Raw genomic sequence first — 24,199 nt, 5'->3', positions numbered from 1 at the left:
GAAAAGAAACTTGATGTGTAGTTTACATATGCCCTCTAGTACATTCTTTTTGGTTTCTTCACTAAGCAGAGTGGGATGCCCTCAGGTCTTACAGTTTGTTGAATTGATGCTGCTTTTGCCTCAATTTTGAATGGTTTTTAACTTGGACCTTGGTAGTAACTCCCAGATTCAAACATACTTTTGACTTTTTACCCCAGAGAGCTAATTGAAACCTTTCCCTTTTCCCTGCCTTCTACATACAGTTGGTGACGTGGAATTACCTTCTCTGAGGAATGCTAACGTTAATATCAAGGGAAATGCAATTCTTTGCCTACTCTCATGAAAGAAAATTTACAATTTAATCTAAAGAAAAGCCCCAGTCTGGGATTGTTTGACCTTCCTAGTTATTCTCTGGCCTTCAAGCTTTTTTCACTTTTAGAGAGTATTGTGATACTGTAGATGGGTACAAGTAAGTAAACTTACCAAAGTCATGTTACCAGACTTTGTAGAGATGTTCTTTGAGGTTTTAAGTGGGAAAGGCCTTTTGAGCTTTGCTGTAAAGCCCCTGTATTGTGCTCTCTTTCAGGTGGGATGTGTGTGGGCTGAAATTCCAAGCTGCGGTTGTGCATGAGAATACGCCCTTCATGGTACCCCGTCTCCGGGAAGTTCTCGGCTCTGTGCGTTCAGTCCCTCAGGAATCGTGGACCTTAATTTACCTTGCTAAGTTCAGACCACCTCTTCTTTTCCTCTTTCCTGCCCATCTTCCTGTTCTTCCTGTCCTTCAATACTTCTGTAGCTTCCCATTCATGTTCTGTTCCTAGCAGGCCTCGTTGTGTGCAGAAACTGTGGTGGGGCTGTGCCATCTCCTCACCTCCTGCTGCCAATTGTGTTGGATTTGGGAATGACCCTGGTGAGAGTGTCACTGCTTCTGAGTCTTTGGCCCAAAGGCTTGTGGCAGGTGGACACAAAGAGTTGGATCACTTTGTTTTTCTTTCCAGTGAAATAAATGGTTTTTCAACTTAGGAATATGTGTGCTTTGAGAGAGTTCTTGTTTGGCCTTATGTCTGGGTTACTCGTCCCTGGAAAAGAGAGAGGAGGATGTAAAGTCTGACATTCAGCTCTGGGAGGACATCACTTTATTTTCTTTATTGTAGACTTAACAGTGCCAAAGGTAAAAGAAGGGTTAATACAGAAGAACCGAGGCGGGCAGCCTTATTCCAGGAAAGACTTCCTCCCGTCGGTCCACCTTTGAAATTGTAAAACTAACTGCTTACTAGTAGTTTTGAGCTATAGGTCTTTTCCTGCTTGAGAAACAGTCATCACCCACCCCTTACTATTACCATTCCAACTTCCCAGTCAATACATTTAGTTTGACTTATTTCCAAGGAAGAGGTCTTAAGAAAAGGACAGTTTTGAGGGAACATTCACTTTTTATGTCATGGGGGGGGGGGTTTATGGCTTCAACAGTATTCTACTACTTCTAGGCCAGTAAGTAACACTTTTTAATACCTTTCACCATCTATTTGTATAGCTGACAAAAATCTCACTAGTACCTCATTACTTGTACTTACAGCCTTCCGAATGATTGGCATAGAAAAAGGACCTCACATTGAGTTTTAGATTATTTAACAATGAAGATGGATTGGTGAGTGCAGGGAAGAGCCAGCCACTTCTTAGTTCTGTGCTTCTATGAAAACAGACTGTCTTCCAGATTTTATTTTTGTCTATACTTGCTTGCTCCAGTTTTAACATTTAGTAGGGCAGTACCTAATTAGGGCATTTCCCAGAATCGTTCAACAAATACTGAGCACCTACTGTATGCTAGGCATGCCTTTAGGAAAAGTGCTTGTAGTGATGGGAAATAAGAAAAAGCTGTATTTAGTTGGGTGATTTTTCAGAATTGTACTAAATGCTTCTACCCTGACTGATTCTTTCTAGTTCATAGATGGCCTAGATGGGAATACCTCTGTATTAATATAACTTGTAATTTATTGAATATTTGCTCTATGTGAAACCTTGTGATAGGTGATCCATGTGTCCTCTAATGCATTTTTCTGTCAAGTTACAATCTTTTATTCTACCCTCAGGATACAAATAATTGCTGAATCTGGAAGCTGTTTTTGATGAGAGGTCATGATTAAGATAACAGTTCCAGGAAAACTGTTGGAGTAAAGAGGATTGGAGGTGGGAATAGTTACTCCTATGGGTCGGAAGTGGTCAATGACTAAGATTATGACAAATATCTAGGCTGGGTACTTTGCTTGCATTTGTCTTTATCTTATCTAGTTGGGTTGGTTATCCACCACTTTTTGGAAGGTTGTTCCCTTTTTCTCTTAAAAGACAGACCTATCACAAATCTAAACTTTTATTGATATACTCCTTGGTCTGATGGGTGGGATTAGCAAGTTTTAAAAGATGGAGACTAACAGTATTCATTGATTAAACAAATAGTGTGATACTCGGTAAGGTGTAAAGTGCTCGGGATGCCTACTGTTCTGGAGCTTGCTTTAAAAAAAAAAAAAAATATATATATATATATATATATATATATATATATATATTAAATTGATTTTAGAGAGGTAGAAACATCAATGATAGAGAGTCATTGATTGGCTGTCTCCAGCACACCCCACACTGGGGGTCAAGCCCGCAACCCGGGCATGTGCCCCTGACCAGAGTTGAACCCAGGGCCCTTCAGTCCACATGCTGACTATCCATTGAGCCAAACCAGCTAGGGCATCAGGCATATCTTTTTGCATCTGGTGTGGTGCAGCCAGTTGGTGGGCAGGGTTTCCGGCTCGGATGTTGCTAAGGTTGATCTCAGGAGGAGGCCCACCATGAGGCTGTCCCCGGACAATGATGGCACACCCTGGCAGGACTATCTTGAATATTGTCCTGCTGCACAGTGGGACTGTGGGCCCTTTGGGGGAGCTGCAGCTGTGGGCGGAGGGGGCCATATGTAGAGGTGAAAAGACAGCAAGTAAGGTGGGAGGTCAGCTAGGAGGTGTCACTGTGGGTGTTGGTGTTGGTGAGACTGCTGCAGCGAAGTGTGGGCAACAAACTGGACACTGGGCAGGTCAGACAACATGGGTGCTCAAAGGAGCAGCAGACTGGGCCATTCACTCCTTTTTGTAGCAAAACTCAGAAGCTTTTTCTCTGATTTTTGTTTCCAATTGTTGCCTTACATTTTCTAGTCAATCTTCTTCAATTGGCTTATACAACCCTGCCAATCCACAGAAACGTTGCTAGTGATTTCATGTTGCTAAATAACATGGTCAGGTTTTTGTTTTTTATAAACTTCAAAGATCATGCTCATTATATTGTGGTGGTTTTTCTGTTATTTTTAAATTTATTTTAGACAGGAAGGGAGAGAGAGGCTTGGGAGAGCTAGAGCAGTGGTTCTCAACCTTTCTAATGCCGCGACCCTTTACTACAGTTCTTCATGTTGTGGTGACCCCCAACCATAAAATTATTTTCGTTGCTACTTCATAACTGTAATTTTGCTACTGTTATGAATCGAAATGTAAATATCTGTGTTTGAATTGTAATGTAAATATCTGTGTTTTCCGATGGTCTTAGGCTCTACAGCAGCGGTTCTCAATCTGTGGGTCGCGACCTGAGAACCGCTAGCAGGGTCGCCTAAGACCATTGGAAAACACAGATATTTACATTACGATTCATAACAGTAGCAAAATTACAGTTATGAAGTAGCAACGAAAATAATTTTATGGTTGGGGGTCACCATAACATGAGGAACTGTATTAAAGGGTTGCGGCATTAGAAAGGTTGAGAACCACTGGGCTAGAGCAATATATAGGGGTGCAGGTTACTGTAATAAATAGGCTGGCCAAGCCTCATTGAGAGATTGAGATTTGAGCAGACTTGAATGAGATGAGAGTTAGCCAAATAGACTTCTAGAATTTAAAACAGAACAGTTTGAGAAAGGGCCCCAAGGTTTGGGATTGTAGCTGAGCTATTCTAATAGGACACCAGGGGCAAGAGTGGAGTGATGAGAGAGTAGTAGAAGAGAAGGTTGGATAGTTAAACGATGATATTCTAGGGCCTTTTTGGCCTTTATTCTGAGTGAAATAGTCTTACATTGTTTTATTTAAGCAGGGGAGTATTTGATGTGCTTTAAAAAAAAATGGCTTTATTGCCATTTTTCATAAATGACACAATTTTTAAGAGTATAATTTGACATATTTTAATTGTGTAACCATCACCCCAGTCAGGATATAGAACATGTTTGTCACCTGTGCTGCTTTGCAGTTAACCCCCTCAGTCCCTGGTCAATTCTTAGTCTTCATCTACCTGTTTATATTCTTGGTATTAGTATCTTAACATAGGTGATTACTATGTTCCTTAACACTTAATTTATTTGACTTCCAGGACACGATCCTCTTGGTTTTCCTCCCTTCTCAATTTCCTCTGCTGTTTCCTCTCTGACCTCTTGATTTTGGAGGCTCCGTGGTTCAGATTTTGGTCTCTGGTGATGCTGTGGATTCACATGCCATTCTGTATACAAAATTCCCAATTTATATCACCAGTTCACATTTCCCAAACCCCAGCCTCATATCCTACTTCCCATTTGATATTTTTGCTTGAGTGTCTGATATTTCAAACACAACTTGTATAAAATGGAACTTCTGGTTGTTATACACCTCCCCCTCCCACCCCCCCGCCCCACCTGTACCTTTCCCCCATCTATTGTGATGGCAACTTCATCTTCAGTCACTCTGGCCAAAAAACTTGGGGGAACAACCCCCATTCAGTCCACTAGGAAATCTTGTCAGTTTGACTTCTCACCCTAGCCAGAGCCATCATCATCTCTTACCTGGATTTCCTAAGTTCTTTCCTAATTGATCTCCCTGCTCTACATTGTCTACCATCTAATCACAATATGACAGACAGAGTGATCCTTTAAAAATAGAAATCAGGTAATGTCACAGCTACCCCCGCACACCCCAGACTTGTCTTTTAATTGAATTTATTGGCCCAGCCAGCGTGGCTCAGTGGTTGAGTGTTGACCTATGAACCTGGAGGCCACAGTTCGATTCCCTGTCGGTACATGCCCTGGTTGCTGGCTCAACTCTTAGTGTGGGGTGTGTAGGAGGCAATCAGTCAATGATTCTCATCATTGATGTTTCTAGCTCTCTCTCCCTCTCCCTTCCTCTCTGAAATCAATTTTAAAAAAAATTGAATTTGTCAGGGTGACATTGGTTAATGAAATTATACAGTTTTCAGAGGTACAATCAATTCTGTAATGCAATACACACACACACACACACACTCCCCCCCCCCTCTCTCTCTCTCTCTCTCTCTCTCTCTCTCTAGAGGCCCAGTGCACGAAATTCATGCAAGGGGCTCGGCCCTCACAGGCCGGCTTCATCTGGAAGGTTGTCCAGCCGGTTGTTCTGTTGTTCAGTCTAATTAGCATATTAGCTCTTTATTATATAGACTAGAGGCCTGGTGCATGAAATTCATGCACGGTGGAGGGGGGTGTTCCCCTCAGCCCACCTGCACTCTCCAATCCAGGACCCCTTGGGGGATGTCCGACTGCCAGTTTAGGCCAGATCCCGCAGTCAGACATCCCTCTCGCAATCCGGGACCACTGGCTCCTAACTGCTCGCCTGCTTGCTTGATCGCCCCTAAAGACACTCTTTATCTACCTGATCGCCCCTAACCGCCTTTGCCTGCCAACCTGATCGCCCCCTACTGTCCTCCTCTACCGGCCTGATTGCCCCCAACTGCTCTCCCCTGCAGGCCTGATCGCCCCCAACTGCCTCAGCCCCACCACCATGGCTTTGTCTGGAAGGTCTCCTGGTCTAATTAGCATATTACTCTTATTAGTATAGATCAGTGATGGGCAACCTTTTGAGCTTGGTGTGTCAAACTTCGCCAAAAAACTGAGCATAACTCAGGTAGTGTGTCACTTTGAGGAAAAAAACATTATTTCGCAAATATTTCATCCTCAAGAGCAGCAAATGTTTTATCCTCGGCATGCGGCCGCCTCAGCGGCCACGTGTCATCAGAAATGGCTACGCGTGTCAGTGCTGACACGCGTGTCATAGGTTCGCCATCACTGGTATAGATATTATATTGTGTTCACCACCCCAAGTCAAGTCTTTGATCACCATTTATTCCTTCTTTACCTTCTCCTATCTCTCCACACCACCCCCCCCCCCCCTTACCTCTGGGTTTTTCATTTAGACTAAAGATCAGAGTCCATGGACAAGCCTTTAAAGCCCTTTGTGATCTGCCTCCTCCTCTTAGCTCTACAAATTTATTCTACTCTCCTTTGCTCACTGAGCTTCAGCCATAATATACTGGACGGACTTTTTGTAGATCTATTGAAGCCACGCCAGGCCCCTCCTCCCTTCAGCTATTCCTCTCCAGATTGTCCACCAGTAGATTTGAGTTTTCAAGGCGGAAAAAAAAAAAAAAAAAATCTGACACGTTTTCAGGGCAATAAAAATGAGTCTATGGCTCTATCCTCTTTTCCATGTTCCTCTTTAAGTAGTATCACTAATTCCCTTGGCTTTACTGTCTAGATTACAAAGATTTCCAAATGTGTGTCTCCAGCCTAAAACTTTTTTCTCTATGCTTAAACAAGCTGTATCTGGCCAAGAGGCCATAACAGCTTGGTACTTGAATCTGCACCCATGGTTCCTTCTAATTTAGAACCTCCCTGATCTGTCCAAACAGGTATTTAGAATTTCTTTGAGGACAGTGGTCATCAGTAAATGCTACTGGTTGTCAAGAGGAAAGGGTCAAAAGAAAAGAGAAAAACTTGATTATATAAGAAGTGACAGTGAAGACCTCTTACATAATGTTGTTACAGACATTGGTTGGGTTTTTTCATGTGCTAGAAACTGGACCTCTGCAATTTTCACATAAAGTCACCTGAACCCTTCCTTTCATTTCCCTAGGACCTACAATCCCTAGGCCAGTGATGCTCCTGAACATCCTGCCCCCACCAAGTTATCCAGTCTCAAATATCAGTAGTACCAAGGCTGAAACCCTGTTCTAGGTGATTTTATCCATCCCTCGGCTTTGTATACCATCTGAAGTAGTGCTGACCAACATGATAGTCATAGCCACACATACTGTGCTATGAGTGTAAAATACCCAAGGGATTTGAAGAACAGTATGAAAAAGAATGTAAAATACTCATTTTAGAAATGATGTTTTGGAAATCCTATCCAATGAAAAGGGAATATGCTAATTGACCATCACTCCGTCACAAAGATGGCTTCACCACAGATGAGGCCAAGTTCCCATAAGGAGCCTTAAGGAACAATCAGCAGGGACCTGAGGCTACGCCCTCCCCCGCCCCTGTGGTGCTTGATGGGACCTCAGGCTGTGTCGCCCACCTGGCAGGGCTTGACAGGGGACCTCAGGCCACACCCCCTGCCCTGGCATCAGGCTGGGGGACCTCAGGCCGCACCCCCCGCCCCAGTGCCAGGCCAGGGGACTGAGGCCACACCCCCCTCCCAGCAGGGCTTAACAGGGGACCTCAAGGTGCCCTTCCCGTCGTGGTGCTGGCCTAGGGGACCTCAGGCTGCTCCCCCCACCCCAGCGCCAGGCCAGGGGACCTCAGGCCATGCCCCCCTCCCTGGCACTAGGCTGGGGGACCTCAGACCACACCCCCTGCCTTGCGGGGCTTGACAGGGGACCTCAGGCCGTGCTCCCTGCCCCAGCACCGGGCCAGGGGACCTGAGGCTGCGCCCCCCTGCCTGGCTGGACTTGACAGGGGACCTCAGGCCATGCCCTCCCCACCCAGCGGGGCTTGACGGACCTCAAGGTGCACCCCCAGTGCTGGGTCTGGGGGACTCAGGCTGTGCCCCTGCCCAGCAGGGCTTGACGGGGGACCTGAGGCTGCACCCCCCTCCCAGTGCTGGGCTAGGGGACCTGAGGCTGCAGCCCCCCACCCAGCGGGGCTTGACAGGGGATCTCAGGCCGTGTCCCCCACCTGGCGGGGCTTGATGGAGGACCTCAAGGCAAGCCCCCTGCCCTAGTCTGGGCTGGGGGACCTCAGGCCACACACCCCCCGTCCTGGCGCTGGGCCAGGGGACCTGAGGCTACACCCCTGCCCGTCAGGGCTTGACAAGGGTGGGACTGGCCGGGTCTGGGTCTTACGTGATTTTGAGGTGCATGTGGGTGGGCGGGGACTTGGTGTGGTGCTCCCCCAACCCCAGCGCCAGGCCAGGAGACCTCAGGCCATGCCCCCCTCCCTAGCACTAGGCTGGGGGACCTCAGACCACACCCCCTGCCTTGCGGGGCTTGACAGGGGACCTCAGGCCGTGCTTCATATATCAAATGTTGCCACTTCTGTTCATGTCTTTGCCACAACATAGTCAAGACCATACAATCAACCTGTAGGACTACTACAGTGGCTGCTGCTTGGCATCTCATTTCCTTCTTTTTTCCCTCTCTTCATTTTAATCTCCAGTTGAGATGATATTAACTTTAAATCAGATAGTCACTCCATAACTTAGAACCTTTCAGTAATACCCCATTGTATTTAAAGTAAAAAACCAATTGCCCATCTTGGCCATAATGTGGCCTCTACCCCACACTTGTGTCATCTCAGGCCCTTAACCACCTCTAACCATACTGACACTCCTTTCAGATCCTTAAGCCCCCAATACTGCCCTGCTTCAATGCCTTTCTACCTGAGAGAACCTTCTACTAGATCACTTTAGGACTAGTTTATCCTCCAGTTCTTAGCTTTAGGATCAAGCATCAGAGGGCCCTTCCTGATAATCTGTAAGTAGATGCTCTTTTCCATTTCCCCCACCGCTACACCCAGTTTGTGTATTTTGTGGTAGTTTTCCCAATTTTATTTTTTTGCTTATTCTTTTATTAATTAACTAGAGGCCCGGTGCATGAAATTCATGCATTGCGGGGGGGGGGGGTTGTCCCTCAGCCCAGCCTGCACCTTCTCCAATCTGGGACCCCTCAAGGGATTGTCTGACTGTCCGTTTAGAGCAGTTGGACATCCCTCTCACAATCCAGGACTGCTGGCTCCCGACCGCTCTCACAATCCAGGACTGCTGGCTCCTGACCGCTCTCACAATCCAGGACTGCTGGCTCCCAACCGCTTGCCTGCCTGCCTGATTGCCCCTAACCGCTTCTGCCTGCCAGCCTGATCACCCCCTAACCATTCCTCTGCCAGCCTGATCGATGCCTAACTGCTCCCCTGCTGGCCCTATTGCCCCTAACTGCCCTCCCCTGCAGGCTGGTCACCCCTAACTGCTCTCCCCTGCCAGCCTGGTTGCCCCTAACTGCCCTCCCCTGCCAGCCTGGTTGCCCCTGTCCTCCCCTGCAGGCCTGGTTGCCCCCAACTGCCCTCCCCTGCTGGCCCAGTAACCCCTAACTGCCCTCCCTTGCCAGCCTGGTCATCCCTAACTGCCCTCCCCTGCAGGCCTGGTCGCCCCTAACTACCCTCCCCTGCAGGCCTGGTTGCCCCTAACTGCCCTCTGCTGGCCTGGTCACCCCTAACTGCCCTCCCCTGTAGTCCTGATCACCCCAACTGCCCTCCCTTGCAGGCCTGGTCCCTCCCAACTGCCCTCCCCTGCTGGCCTGATCGCCCACAACTGCCCTCTCCTGCAGGCCATCTTGTGTGTTGGAGTGATGGACAATTTGCATATTACTCTTGTTAGATAGGATCCTTTCCTCAGGGGTCAGGAAATTATTTCTCCAGTGCCTAACACAAAACAGGCATTTGATGATAAATGTATACATGGAATCTGCCATTGAATGGTGTGCTTTTGGGAATATATTACCCTCTGCCTTATCCATTCATTGCCTTATTACACTGTCAGCAGTCATTCCAGAAACAGTGCCTGCAGAGGACCAGGTCGTGGGGTAGGATTAGGCTGCAGTCTTGCTCCATCCTATAATCTTCAGCAGTCAGGTGGTGGAACTATTTGATAACCTCGCAGGGCCCTTTAGCTTTGAGATTTGGTGACGCTAAATGCAGAGCTTGAGCAGGTTTGTCTCTAGATTTCACAGCTGGGTAAGAAATGGAAGGAGGGGGAGATGGGATCTCTGAAGGACTAGAGAGGGAATGATGATAGCTCTCCTCCATCTCCCTGCACAGATAGTCACTATTGTTTTCACAGCACCCTGTCCTTGTCCCTAACATTTATCACAGATGTAGCTAGGGTTTGCTTCTCTACTAGGAACCACGTTTTGTTCACCACCTAAATCCTGGCTCATAGTAGGAATTCAAATTAATTCAGGAGCTTTTAGTGTGAGGGGCCTCAGTGGACTCTGAAATGGTCTATGTACCCACAACATGCAATTTCTCATGTAAGAACTGAGGTTTAGAAATTAACACATTTGTTCCTACTCAGCAGTCTTCTTACATTGGATAAAAGCTAACCCTTTCCCCAGTGTCATCTATTCTAAGGGAATGAAAGGATTTTCTAAGGGAAAAACAATTTATGATTCTGCAAGGCTATTTTCCTCATACAAGGAACCTATTCTACCATCTAAACCAGCAGTTACCAAACCTTTTGGACCTCACAGACCACCAGTGGTCTGTGGACCACTGGTTGGCGACCGCTGCTCCGAAGATTTCCTTAAACCAGTGGTCGCCAACCTTTCAGACAGTCCGCGGACCACTGGTTGGCGACTGCTGATCTAAAACTGCTGTCCAATTCAGTAGCCACTAGCCACATGTGGTTAATTGTAAGATTAAAAAAATCAGCTTCTCAGCTTCATTAGCCACATTTCAAGTCCTCAATACCACATGTGGCTAAATTATAAAAAAAAATTGCCCTGACCGGTTTGGCTCAGTGGATAGAGCATCGGCCTACGGACTCAAGGGTCCCAGGTTCGATTCCTGTCAAGGGCATGTGCCTTGGTTGTGGGCACATCCCCAGTAGGGGGTGTGCAGGGGGCAGCTGATCAATGTTTCTCTCTCATCATCGATGTTTCTAACTCTATCCCTCTCCCTTTCTCTCTGTAAAAAATTAATAAAATATATATTAAAAAATAAAAAAATTAAAACTCAGTTTCTCAAGCCACTTTTTAAATACTTAGTAGCTACAAATTGGACAGCACAGATATAAAACACTTCCACCATTACCCAATGTTTTACTGACAGTGTTGGGGTAGAACTGTTTTTGCAGAATCCACTGTTAAGTTAGCACAGAGGAGAACCGGAGATTTTGGTGAGGCCAGCAAACCTGTACATATTTATTTCTTTGCTTTGCTGGGTATGTTGCAGATCAGTCACAAGGAAATCCCAGTATCTTGGCTTTATTCTCCCTTTTTGTGTACTTCACTACTAGTTGGAATATATGCACTGACAGGTTAACCTCTCTAGATTGTTGTATCCTACCCCCAAAAAGCAGGGGAAAATTTTGCTTCACCTAGGTCGGGATTATTTTCAGTGTAAGGATAAAATATGTGGGGAAAATGCTATGTAATTATAATAGTCACAGGTAATCAAAATTAAAAAATTTTTTTTTATTGATGTTTAGAGAGAGGAAGGGAGAGGGAGAAAGGAGAAACATTGATGCCAGAATGGAACATTAATTGGTTGCCTCTTGCATGTCCCCACCTGGGGATCCAGCCCATTACCCATGCATGTGTCCTGACTGGGAATTGAACCAGCAACCTTTTGGTGCATGGGACAGTGCACACCAACTAAGCCACAGCAGCCAGGGCAGTCAGAATTTTACATGCCAACATCCATATAGGATACAATAAAGTTTAAGTAGGGTTGAATCTGTCATTAAACTTATTTATGGGGATCTAAGTAATAGTAATAAAAATGTCTATAAATATTTTTGTAAAAAATTCTAGAGTACACATTTCATTGCAGAATGTTGTCAGTGCCAATCATTCATATCGTTTCTCTGCTCAAAATATTATGACATGTTTCTCTTCTTTTGATCTATCACAACTATCTTATTCATTTTAGCCAAAGTTTAATCCTAGCAGAATATTAACACCATGGAAAGAGAACTCTTAAAATAGTTTGTAAGTGAATTTAAACAAACACACTCCGAAGTCAAATGGAATCAACCTGAAAGGTCCTTGGGGATACTCTGGCTCATCCTTTTCCTGATGCAGGCTTCTCCCTGTGCAGCTTACTTCAGTTACTACTGACCTGGGTTTGCTAGCCTTTAAACTGGAAAGTGTAGCTCTGGTTTTTAGAAAGGAGGAGCATGTTTATCAGTGTCTCAAATGCTAGTTAGCTAACTTCTCTCCATCCTCTGCTGAGGCCACATTACTTCACTAAATACTACAATCTAAATTTGAATTCATTTGAATTTTGTAGTTTGAGCACAAAGAAGAAGATAATGGTTGTAAATAACATTTCACACAAACACAAAAAGATACTTAAGTGTTAGAAACGTTTATTTGTCAAAATATTAAAAAAAAAGGAGGAGTGGAGCAAAACAAGGCTCAATTTCAGCAAATGCTGTACCACGATCACATGTCAAGACATAAAAAAAAAAACAAAAACAAAACATCCCCAACCCCACCCCAGTGGTCCTAGCAATTCCAGAAGATTAGCGTCAATGTTAAGTCCTGAGCTAACAGAAGAGGAAAAGGTTGCTTGCCACTAAATGGTCATTTTAAAGGCTAAGGAGATGTTTCAGGTAGACAGGAAGGAGGATTCAACTCCTATGGAAAGCAAGTTAAGAGGGTTCCACTGTACAGGAAAAGGGGTGCCAGCATAATCCTTACCTAGGGCTGCTCAGAGGCTGGGAATATAAGGAATAGAAGGAAAGGCTACAGACCCTTATATTAGGAAAAAAGAAAAGTCAACTTAGAAGAATTAAATTAAGAAAGAAAACATAGTTGGTCACAAACTCCTTTGTTTACTGAAACATGAAGCAATGGAAACATCCCGGCAAAGGGGACCGCGCGAAGCAAGTTCTCATATATGACCGCAGCCCGAGGGTTCAGTCCACAATTATCCTACCTGAAAGAGAGCACAACACAAGAGGCTTACACAATGCCTGGAGAGCAGCGTGGCTCCGAGTACAAGGGCCCTGGTCCTGTCCTGTATTCCAGGGGGAAAAGAACAAAGAACAAAACAAAACCAAGTCAGACTGGATCAAACTTATCCCATGTAATTACCCAGGACTCTATTATGACTAATTATAGGAATCTACTTATAGCTAAAATAGAACTAGAAGCAATCTATCTGGAAGACTGCTGTGTTGATGATAAATAGATATTTCTCATTTTCTTATCCATTTTTTTAGGCAAGACCACTTCTGTGATACAAAGCTATTCTCACTATACCAAAGGGCATACAGACTACCAAGAACTGTAATTTAATTTTTGGGTCCAGGAAAAGCAGAAGATGCTAAGATCTCAAATATGGCCAATTGCTCTATTTATTCTAAATTTGTTTCATCTTAATCTTTCACAGTAAATTAGTTTTCAAAAGGAACAATCACAAAGGGTATCAAGGAGTGTTTATTTACCCTCCAACATACCTACAGGTCAGTCATAGGGTTAGAACCATAATTCTAGTAGTTCCCCTAATTGACCACATCTCCCTTATCAAATCAAAAGAATCCTAAAATTCTCTAATTCTTCCATTGATTATGGAAGCTCCAGACACCAATGGCTGGGGGGAAAAAAAGTTAACTCACACCAAGCTCCTCTACTTATTACAGACAAAGGGCCAAATCTTGGTCTTGATCTGTGCCAATGGACTTCAAAAGCTGTGACGTTCTTGAATCAGTTCTGCTAGAGTGAGACCCGAAATTGGATCCCCAACAGTTCTGAAGTATTTCATCCTGGCAGCCTCATTACCATCAGGCTCCTGGGACTGCAACCAACTCAGGGTTATTCAGTCCATTTGAGGTTCACACCTGGAAGGTAAGTTTCTTTAAAAGTCATCGTTAAAAAGAGGTTAGTTGAACAACCACTGTTTGCACTTAAAATTCACTTTAAAATACTATATACTAAATATTTAACTTTGAACATTCAAGAGAAGAAGTTATCTGACAGATAATATCAAGTCAGACTGGATCAAACTTATCCCATGTAATTACCCAGGACTCTATTATGACTATATATAGGAATCTACTTATAGCTAAAATAGAACTAGAAGCAATCTATCTGGAAGACTAGACTATTTTAGAGGCATATCCCATTTCATGGCAGATTCAGCTGTATTAAAAGTAAAAGTAATGGTCATAAGGGTATCACCTGCCACAAGTTCATGCCAAATTTGCTTCTCACTATGAAAAAGGGCAGTTCCTATTGCTTTGTTTTTTTCTAAGTATATACCAAAGGGATAAGTTAGGAACCCTGAAAACTCAGTGGTAACTAAGTTTAACTTTGCTACTAGGCCTCCCATTCAAGTGATTCTCAATTTCAAGGTACAAGGAAAACCAGGAGAATAAAATGTTGTCATGATACTATTTCTACTTGAAGAGATTTATCAATCTAATTACTCTTGCCCTTCTAACATCTTTGCATACATTTTCTGAAGTAGGAAAAATTAAATTCCCAGGGTCACCAGTGGGCTTTTATACACATCAAAAATTACCCAGTTTGTCTTGTTCCTTAAATGTTCCTCTCAAACCAAACAAAACTTGCTGGGGAAAAAAGGGAAGCATCAGGTTGTACATGAAAGTATCATTGACTATGCAGAGATACGGCTTACGTGCCTATGTACAATGAGATGTTCCAGATCAGCTGTCGCCAACAGGTGGTCCATGAGGTCTGAAAGGTTGGTGACCACTGGTTTAAGGAAACCTTTGGAGCAGCGGTCGCCAACCGGTGGTCCACGGACCACTGGTGGTCTGTAAGATCCGAAAAGGTTGGCGACCGCTGCTCCAGATTACTAATAAGGGACTTCATGGGACAGTGGCATCAAAACATTCCGATTTCAAGCAAGTATCTTATAACTAAACACCGAAAATTTATAAACTTTATTTGGCTTATAGCTATATATTAGAAGAGGTTCCTCTGATAAAGCTTAATGACCCAAGTAGATTTTTATTAGCCAATTGGAAATCTAAAGTTATAGTTAAAATTCTCACTGTGACATGCATTATTAACTCGTGAACCTGTACTCTTCAGTTTACACCACAGTGACTTTAGTGGAAAGATAATGGGTTTAGGAATCAGCCAGGCCTGAGTTTGAATTCTGGCTCTCCTTCTCAATTACCAGATGACTCCAGGCAAAGTACTTAACCTGAGGCTTAGTTCCCTTCTCTCTACAACAGAACATACCTTAAAGGCTTATTGTGTAGGTTAAATGATATGATATATACAGAGGGCACTTAACAAATGTTAGTTCTCTTAACTCTATTTCTGTAACCCAGATTAGCTTACACTTAATTTAACTACAGTATTCTCATTAACAAACTCAGTTTCTTCTCTCAGAAGGAACAAGATTGTTGGAGTCAAAACACTAAAACCTCAACAGGCCACATGAACCTCTGGCTTAAGCTAAAGAAATATTTAAACAAGTAATTTATACCTTTTGGATACTAATGTCCTGACAGCAAACAGGTGGCTTTAGCTTCCCCTCTGCAGCATGGGTCTCTTTCAAGGGAACTAAATGGAATCTTAACCACACCTACCCCACTCTCACCTCCAGTTTTTAAAAGGCTGAGTACCGCGCTCGGTCCATATACTGCTCCCGTTCATACCGGGCCATGTCATACAGAGAATTCCGTGCAGCTGCTGAAGCCTGAGACAGCTCACTGTCTGGCCCATAACCGTAGCCCTCTCCAACTGCGGGGAGCACAGCTGCAGCACGACGAATGGGGCTCCTGTCCCTTCCATAATAGGAAGAAGTGGTGGCAGCGGCAGCAGCCATAGCAGCTGAGGTGGCAGCAGCACCTGAGTTCGGCAACAGGTGTCTGTCGTAGGGATCAACAGAAGTAGAGTTGAGGTGACTGGTCACAGCTGTGTTCTGGACTTGAGGCAGATGGGACATGGTCTGTTCTGCGTAGTTGTATGCAGAAGCTGCTGCTGCTGCTGCCACTGCCTCATAAGAGCGAACCCGGTAACGCTTATAGTAGTCGAGTGCTCCATATGCATCGTTGTAATACATGGATTCCCCATAGCCCATGGTGTAAGGCGTGCGCACGGCTCCGTACTGTTCATTATACTGCTCAGTAAAGTCTGCTACTCGACCCGTACGATCTACTGGGCACTCTTTAGACCAGTGCCCCTCCTTCCCACACCGATAGCAGCCACTCTGGTCTCCCATCCCAGGGGCAGTCCGAAGGCGGCTTGTAGACAATTGCACGTGCATTCTTTTGCCTTGAGAAAATAGATATAAGATTTATTATAACTCACTGAGAATTCTTTATCCTCCCCAAAATGAAAGTAAACTAGTTGGCACAAAACACACATACATACACACACTCCTGAGATTCTGTTTCAGCAAACCCCTCCAAAAGCAGTTAAAGTTTTAATATAGATAAGAGCTGAAAATCTGGGTCCTCAGAGACCAGTCAACACTTTTTACTTACACTAGGTAGACCGAATTCCATCTTACTTCTGTCTCCACAACTCCCTCCCCCCCAATACAGAAATGGAAAGTTTCTATTTTTCACTGCTAAGACTGTGAGATTTTGTTTATTTTAAATGGGACTATGAGATTGTAGCAATTCAAAACCTGCCAATTCTTCCAAATCAAATATCCAACAAAACCTCAGTTATGCCAGATTTGGAAAGTATCTTACCAACCTCTCCCTGATTTACTCAGGGCCACATTAGGCCTGAGCATTTACTGCAGCTTAAAGACCACAGCAAACTTCTGTCCATCTTGTTTCCTCCAGCCATTACTGCAGGTGTCACAGAAGGCTATGTTGGTTACACAAATCATACCTGGTTCATCATATACTTTATAAGTTATAAGACTCTTCAGATTTCAACCCCACCCCCACTTTTTTCAGCATGCCTACTGTGGAAAAGAATACTATTTGACCAAGGTCTCTCAACAGCAAAATGAGATCTTGAAGCAGTATTGGTTTCTTAGGGATGTTGTGCTCCCATGTAATGGAATAATTAACATTTCATCCTGCCATGTTAGAGGGGATTATCTACTTTTTAGAAAAATGCAGCATTTGTCTAAAGTCCTCTGGGCACCCATACAAACAAGCCACATTCAGGGAATGACCAGCACTAAGGAACAGCTAAGAGAAGAAACAGTTTTTGCCCTGGGTTTGTGTACCACCAAGCCCAGGCACCCTTACTGATGAAAGCATCCAAGGTCTTTAAAAGCAGTTTGAGAAAACGGGTATATGGGGTAGTATTTAGTCTCAAACTGCCTAAGACTTTGGAGATCAAGTCAGTGCTTTTCAAAGCCAAAACACAGCCAGTACAGACATCACTCTTAAGGGCTGCTCAGAACAAATTTCCCCCCTCCACGATCAGCAAGTTGCTCTCTCTTTGACAGACCTTGTTCTGGATGCAGTTATGCGATAGGAGGCCTCGTGCTCCACCATCCTGTTGGAAACAGCCCGATTCAGGACGGCAGCCAGAACAGCGCCATGCACTGACCCTGAGAGGGGAGCGGGTTAGTGCAGTAATATCACTTTAGTCAAACTCATTTCTGCCCAGTGTCTAAGATTCCTACCACCCCAGTTTCCAGCAGTTACTGCCTCCAACTTAAACCCTTTCTTTAGCAGAAATAAAGGTGCTCAGATTTTTACTTCCAATTGCTAGCAGAGAGGCAGTATCCACCATCACCATTGATACAGTCAACAGATATCAAATGGCAATAATTCTCTGAAATCAGCATTTAGCCATCCCACTGTTTTCAGAGATTTGAATATTCTTATTCCAATTCTTAGAAATTAAGGGCCACATGCTAACTATGCATAGAACAAAAACACATAGACTTTTTGCTCCAATTTATATAGAAAGTGTAGGGTTCACTATAATTGAGACTGGAGGATTACAAATTGTCTTTCAACCATGCAAGATGACATTAATCTGTGTGACAGAAACAAACTGTGCTCCAATTGTGAAGTCAGAGTAACCATGCCAATCTAAAAAGCAGTCAATCCAGGAAACTTAGAAATACATTTTTAAGGAAAAAATTGCAATTTAACTTGTTCTTTACTTTTATAGATTTTGGGTGCTTTTCTCTTTTATTTTGAGAAACAAAAACCAGTGATTTTTCCTTGGTGCTTCTGTTAATTCATCCAGTCTTTATCCCTGCTTTAGGGAACTTCTAAAGATCTAAAGATTGGAACTCACAAGTTTATAGACATCTGTGGCAAAATCTACTTCTAGTAGTAACTGTGAAAAGGACGTAGGTTATTTTTACTTATTTATTTACGTTTTTACCTAGAACTAAAAGATCTATAATAGAAGGGATAGTTTCCCCCCCCAACATAATCTTCCCAAAGATTGTAACTATGCTTTTAATTTAAATCCCCTAAAGTTTTTATAATAATTGAAAAAATACTGTGCTTCTCTATTATCTTAAGGAACCAGAGCAAATAAAACTGAAAGAAAAATTCTACCACTTCCCTACACTTGGAAAACGTAAAGATTTCCTGAGACCTTCAAAAGTTACTGAAATGCACTGCCAACATTTTTCAGAAAACTAGCCCAATAGAAGTATTTTTTTTCTGAATTCTGGAACAGAAAGGAGTATTAAAATGCTGAGGTGGGCAACCTGGGATCCTAATTGCTGAACTCCTATCATTGCCAGGATCCAGAGGCTGGGGATGTAGCTGACACACAATAGTACTTCAATTTAATGCTTGTTTACATATTGGGGGGAAAAACATGATACCTGAACTCTTACATATTTCCAATTCAGCTGCCTGAACTGTTACTTAGGAAGGCTTCTTCAAGGTTTTCCAATGCAAGCTGTTTGCTAACTCAATAGGGGTGCAGTTCACTGCTGCTGTGGAGAGGAAACAGATCCTGAAAGACCCAGGTAAACTCAGATTCTGCTGCTTCCTTTTAGAAGTCAAACAAGTCAGAAGCCTAAATGGCAGTCATTAACATATAAAGGTTCAATTGATGCCTAAAGTGGTATTCTTAAGATGCTACCTTCATTAAATACCTGCAAAGGATTTATCAAAAAATGTGGTAAGTTGGTATCTAGATTGTATTTTCTGTAAAACTTCAACTTACTATCTAACTAGAGGCCTGATGCACGAAATTCATGCAAGGGGCTTGGCCCGCGCAGCCGCAGTGGCTTGCCTCAGCCCTCACAGCCCTGGCTTCCTCCAGAGGGTCGTCTGGAAGGAAGTCCAGTCTAATTAGCATATTATGCTTTTATTATTATAGATGCTAAACTTTCTCTTGTCATGGGGGGGGAAAGCTGGTTATAAAAACGTCTATGTGTGTAACTCAGAGTACTTCCTTCAGAGGGGTCAGGCTAAGAACATGAAAACCAAATAAAGGATCTTTCTTTCCAATGATTACATTGTAAAAAATCTTATGAATTGTGTGTACTCAGATATCTACTTCTTAAAGTAATTAAACCTGCTTTATTAAAACACACATTCCTCCCAAACCAACTTCCCCCAATTAATTGACTTTTATATACATATTTTGGACTGTATCTCTTTATTCAACTGTGAAGTTTCTCTGCAGTTTTTAAAAAAATATATATTTTATTGATTTTTTACAGAGAGGAAGAGAGAGGGATAGAGTGTTAGAAACATCGATGAGAGAGAAACATCGATCAGCTGCCTCTTGCACACCCCCTACTGGGGATGTGCCCGCAACCAAGGTACATGCCCTTGACCGGAATTGAACCTGGGACCCTTGAGTCCACAGGCCGATGCTCTATCCACTGAGCCAAACCGGTTTCGGCTGCAGTTTTTTTTTTTAAAAAACAAAGCTCATCTTAGATTCACCACATATTTAAACAAAGGTCATCGTAGATTCACCACATATTTTTTTAAAAATATATTTTTATTGCCGGCTGGTGTGGCTCAATGGTTGAACATCGACCTATGAACCAGGAGGTCATGATTTGCACAAGCACCGACTCGATCCCCTACCTCCTGCATGCTCCCTACTGGGGGCCGAGCCTGCAACCTGGATATGTGCCCTGACAGGGAATCAAATGGACCATGGGTTGATGCTCAACCACGGAGCCACACCAGCCAGGCTCTCTGCAGTTTATACCTGACTTTAACTGCATTCTTTTTACATTTTGCTTGTTACCTGTCAAAAGAGAACCCACATTTTTCTCTGCCACTATTCATGATTCCCTCCCCTATCAAATGAAAATACTAAGAATATCTTTAAAGCTGTCTGAAGTGCAACGGCTTTTCAAGATAAGATAAAAACAAATATATAAGAATAGCTAGTCCTAGCCGGCTTGGCTCAGTGGATAGAGCGTCAGCCTGTGGACTGAAGGGTCCCAGGTTCGATTCTGGCCAAGGGCACATGCCTGGGTTGCAGGCTCGATCCTCAGTGGGGGGCGTGCAGGAGGCAGCCAATCAATGATTCTCTCTCATCATTGATGTTTCTCTCTCTCTCTCCTTCTCCCTTCCTCTGTGAAATCAATAAAGAAATATATTTAAAAAAAAAAAAAAAAGAATAGCTATCATGCCCAGCTGGTGCAGCTCAGTGGTTGAGGGTCGAATCAAACCAAGAGGTCACCGGTTCGATTCCCAATCGGCACATGCCCAGGATGTGGGCTCGTACCCCAGTAGGGATGTGCAGGAGGCAGCCAATAGATTAATCTCTCATTATGTTTTTTAAAAATATATATTTTATTGATTTTTTACAGAGAGGAAGGGAGAGGGATAGAGAGTTAGAAACATCGATCACAGCTGCCTCCTGCACACCCCCCACTGGGGATGTGCCCGCAACCAAGGTACATGCCCTTGAGCAGAATCGAACCTGGGACCCTTCAGTCCGCAGGCTGGCGCTCTATCCACTGAGCCAAACCGGCCAGGGCTCATTATTTATGTTTTTATTCCTCTCTTGCTCTCCCACTCTCTGAAATCAATAAAAACATATTTTAAAAAAAGCTATCATATTTTAAACAAGTTTCTAACCATAACAGAAACCTTCATTGTTGTGAACGCTCACCTTTCACCAGATAGTGTTTTCACTGTCAAAACACTTTCACACCTATACCTCATTCTAGCCTCACTGCTATCCTGTGAAGGATGTACCACAGGGGATCTGCAATCTCCTTCTATTTGCAAACTTTCTTACCCTTTTCTGGTCAACTTTTCCTCTTCCATTTCTTGTCTGTTTTCTAGGTTTAGCAGAGGTCCCTTAAGTACTTCTTAACAGCTCTTTTACTGGCACTCAGACAAAAAATTGTGTTAATTTATGACCCTGAGAAGTGGCTATAAATGTGTGGTTCAAGATGACACTATCGCCAAAACCGGTTTGGCTCAGTGGATAGAGCATCGGCCTGCGGACTCAAGGGTCCCAGGTTCGATTCCGGTCAAGGGCATGTACCTTGGTTGCAGGCACATCCCCAGTGGGAGGTATGCAAGAGGCAGCTGATCGATGTTTCTAACTCTCTATCCCTCTCTCTTCCTCTCTGTAAAAAATCAATAAAATATATTTAAAAAAAAAAAAAGAAAAAAAGAAAAAGAAAAAAAAAAAGATGACACTATCAACAAAAACCTTGTAGAACAGTGCTGTCCAATGGAACTTTCTATGATGATGGAAGTGTTCCCTATCTGCACTAATACAGTAGCCACTCACCTCGTGTGCCTTCTGGGTGCAGTACAATTGAGAAACTGAATTTTAAATTTCATTTAATTTCAATTTAATAGCTATCTGTGGACAGTACAGTTCTAGAGTCATCAGATGACCTCCTGGGGTATTAATGACAACCTATGTACCTTTATGATTGATATAAATAACATATTACTTACTAGAATATCTTACTGGATCTCCTCAGAAGCAGGACCATCATTCCCATTCAATCTAATTATTTTAGAATTTTTTACCTTTAGGATTAAATAATACATGGAGCAGAATACAGATAGTCCCCGACTTACGGTGGTCCGATTTTATGATGGTGTGAAAGCACTATGCATTCATTAGAAACCATATTTTGAATTTTGATCTTTTCCCAGGCTATCGGTATGTGGTATGATACTCTCATGATGCTGGGCAGTGGTGCCCCAGCCACAGCTCCTTCAGCCAGGCGATCACAAGGGCAAACAAATGATACTCTATGGCAGTAGTCGGCAAACTTCGGCTCGCCAGCCACGGTTTGCCGCTCTGTTGACTAATGAGTTTGCCGACCACTGGGATAGGGGCTTAATCACAAGGAACAACAGCCTGTAATTATTGGAATCGAGAGTCTTAGGTCAGAGGCCAGCAAACTCATTAGTCAGCCGCAGTTTGCCGACCACTCAGGCTCTCGTCAGGATGGTGAAGCTGAGCCGCAGTTTGCCGACCACTGTTCTATGGTATAGTATTAAATGTATTTTCAACTGAACGATATTTTCAACTTGCGATGGGTTTATTGGGACATAAGCTAAGGAGAATCTGTAGTCCATGGTTTCTGGCTCTGCTTGAGCTGAACAAATTTGAGCACTCAAAAGATATTCCCCCCAAATCCAGATTCACCACCCAAATTGCCCACCACAACCCATCACGCATGGCAGTAAAGAGTATAAATTCTACACATCTAACCTCTCAAACTTAAGGCTTCCTGGCCATAACAAAAGCAGCAGGTAAGCCACAGACTTATCCTCCCTTCTTCCACGAGGTACTCATGCCCAGGCAGATTGAACTTCCAACAGCATTGAAATGAGTGAAGCCTGAAGGATAAAGTAACCCAGAGTTTGTGATTCTATGTAGTTGTCGACAATCTGAAAAGGATTTGGCAAATCTCAAGAATGGTCAACACAATCTTCCTATTATTTCCAGCTAAAATAGAATGGAAGGAACCACCCTGCCAGCCCCATGGTCCTGTGTTCTTGCCTGTCTTGAGCTAGACCCCACTCAGTTCTGCCACCAAGACCCCAGAGCAGTTCACCTTGAAACTCTGTGTTGTCGAGGCCCCTGATGGCCTCGACCGCATCCTCTGCCCGCTCCATGTGTACGAAGGCATAATCTTTCACGATGTCACATTCGATGACTGGACCGTACTCCTCAAACTTGGCCCGAAGCTCTTGGTTGGTACAAGTGGGACTGATGTTGCCCACATGTAACTTGGTTGAAGCTTTGCTCTTATTCTTGCTGGCTTCCACATTGATGTTCACCCCGTGCAGCTTGTAGTGGTGCAGGTTGCGGATGGCATCTTCTGCCGCCGTTTTGTCCTCTATGTGCACAAAGCCGTAGTTCTTAATGATGTCACATTCCAGCACCTTCCCATACTGCTCAAAGAGTGAGCGGATCTCCTGCTCTGTGGCCTCCCGGGGCAGGTTTCCGATGAACAGCTTCACCATCCTGACGAGAGCCTGAGAGAGAAGAAAAATTTCCAAAAGTTAGGGGTGCAGTGGACAATCTCAGTGCGTTGCCTTTGGTTAAATCCTCCACATAAGTTCTTGGTACCTTCAAGACCCTCGCATAGACGTCCGTTATTTTTTCCTCAATAGAAGGAGAAAGGGTTGTTCTTAGGGAGGAGTGAGAGCTGTGTGGGGCACACCAACAGGAGGTCGGGGTCAGTATGCATCGCATTCTCCATCACCTCTGTGAAATGAGGAGCATTTAAGTGACAGCTTCAGCCGTTTCACGTCTTAAAATACTCTTTTGGGGCAGGAAAGAGAAGCGCTCAAGCCGGGGGCAAGAGGCACGTATCTGAGTGTCCCCGGTCGCAAGGTTTTGGAGGGAAATCTGTGTACCTCTCCTCCCTCAGGCTTCACCTTTCAAGATACTCTCAAAATAAGGCCCCTTGGAGTCCCAATCCGGGACACCTCCCTATTCCCTCCCCCCCACTCCCCAGCGGCCCAACCTGCAGCTCCTTGGTCCCAACAAAGGCTCGACCCGACCCCTGCCCCGCCTCCTCCGGAGACCCGGCCCCGCCTCCTCCCGTTGTCTTCCCGGACCTCCCCCAGAGAAACCCAAGCCCGGGGCCGTCTCCGTCCGCTGCGGCCCGGCCTGGGCCGCCCCCACCCGCCCTCGGGCTCCCCACACACCCACAAGACCCCCCCTCTTACCTCCGGGGGGCGGCGGCGGCGGTGGCGGCGGCTCCCGCGTCAGAGAGAACCCTACAAAATGGCGAAGGCCGCTCGAGCCTCCGCGCGACCCGGCCCTTCCTCGCGCGCCAGCTCACGCACGCGCGAGTGCGCGCTCCCCTCCCCTCCCCCTC

The 24,199-nt window shown here is 44.4% G+C and overlaps 2 protein-coding genes across 9 annotated transcripts in view; one reads left to right on the top strand and one right to left on the bottom strand.

The window, feature by feature from the left end:
* The window catches only part of LOC103290942 (RNA-binding protein 4), a 26,430-nt gene extending 7,856 nt beyond the window's left edge, over positions 1 to 18,574 (top strand). For 2 of the 5 annotated variants that reach the window (XM_008146890.3, XM_054725895.1), the window contains one exon: positions 566 to 1,001. Coding sequence is in view for 2 of the 5 variants with exons in the window: in XM_054725895.1 (XP_054581870.1) it covers positions 566 to 585 (20 nt within the window). In the remaining 3 variants the exon portion in view is untranslated. Of the gene's footprint in view, positions 1 to 565; positions 1,002 to 13,634; positions 13,840 to 17,386; positions 17,507 to 18,425 lie in introns of those variants that run through there. The other 3 variants (XR_008558047.1, XR_008558046.1, XM_054725894.1) reach the window with 3 other exon arrangements.
* On the bottom strand, positions 12,805 to 24,199 carry LOC103290941 (RNA-binding protein 4B). Of its 4 annotated transcripts, none has more exons than XM_008146889.3 (4): positions 24,048 to 24,199; positions 22,925 to 23,348; positions 15,569 to 16,245; positions 12,805 to 12,928 (listed from the first exon to the last, which is right to left on the bottom strand). In XM_008146889.3, the coding sequence occupies exons 2-3, from the start codon at positions 23,334 to 23,336 to the stop codon at positions 15,578 to 15,580; spliced, it is 1,080 nt and encodes a 359-aa protein (XP_008145111.1). In that variant the 5' UTR covers positions 23,337 to 23,348; positions 24,048 to 24,199; the 3' UTR covers positions 12,805 to 12,928; positions 15,569 to 15,577. The 4 variants fall into 4 exon arrangements, with proteins under 4 accessions (XP_008145111.1, XP_054581868.1, XP_028009616.1 ...); XM_054725893.1 differs by lacking the exon at positions 24,048 to 24,199 and adding an exon at positions 23,443 to 23,461; XM_028153815.2 differs by lacking the exons at positions 12,805 to 12,928; positions 24,048 to 24,199 and adding exons at positions 13,749 to 13,832; positions 23,443 to 23,462.

Source organism: Eptesicus fuscus, chromosome 13 (assembly GCF_027574615.1).
Source record: "Eptesicus fuscus isolate TK198812 chromosome 13, DD_ASM_mEF_20220401, whole genome shotgun sequence".
Taxonomy (NCBI): Eukaryota; Metazoa; Chordata; class Mammalia; order Chiroptera; family Vespertilionidae; genus Eptesicus; species Eptesicus fuscus.
The sequence above is the reverse complement of the archived record's forward strand: the minus strand, read 5'-3'. Positions and strand labels throughout refer to the sequence as shown.

Excerpts from the sequence above, each read along its gene's own strand:
- LOC103290941 (XM_008146889.3), bottom strand. The coding sequence starts at position 23,336 with ATGGTGAAGCTGTTCATCGGAAACCTGCCCCGGGAGGCCACAGAGCAG. Across the intron at positions 16,246-22,924 it reads CGACAACACAGAGTTTCAAG|GCAAAAGAATGCACGTGCAA; the intron begins GTGAACTGCTCT and ends TATTTTCTCAAG.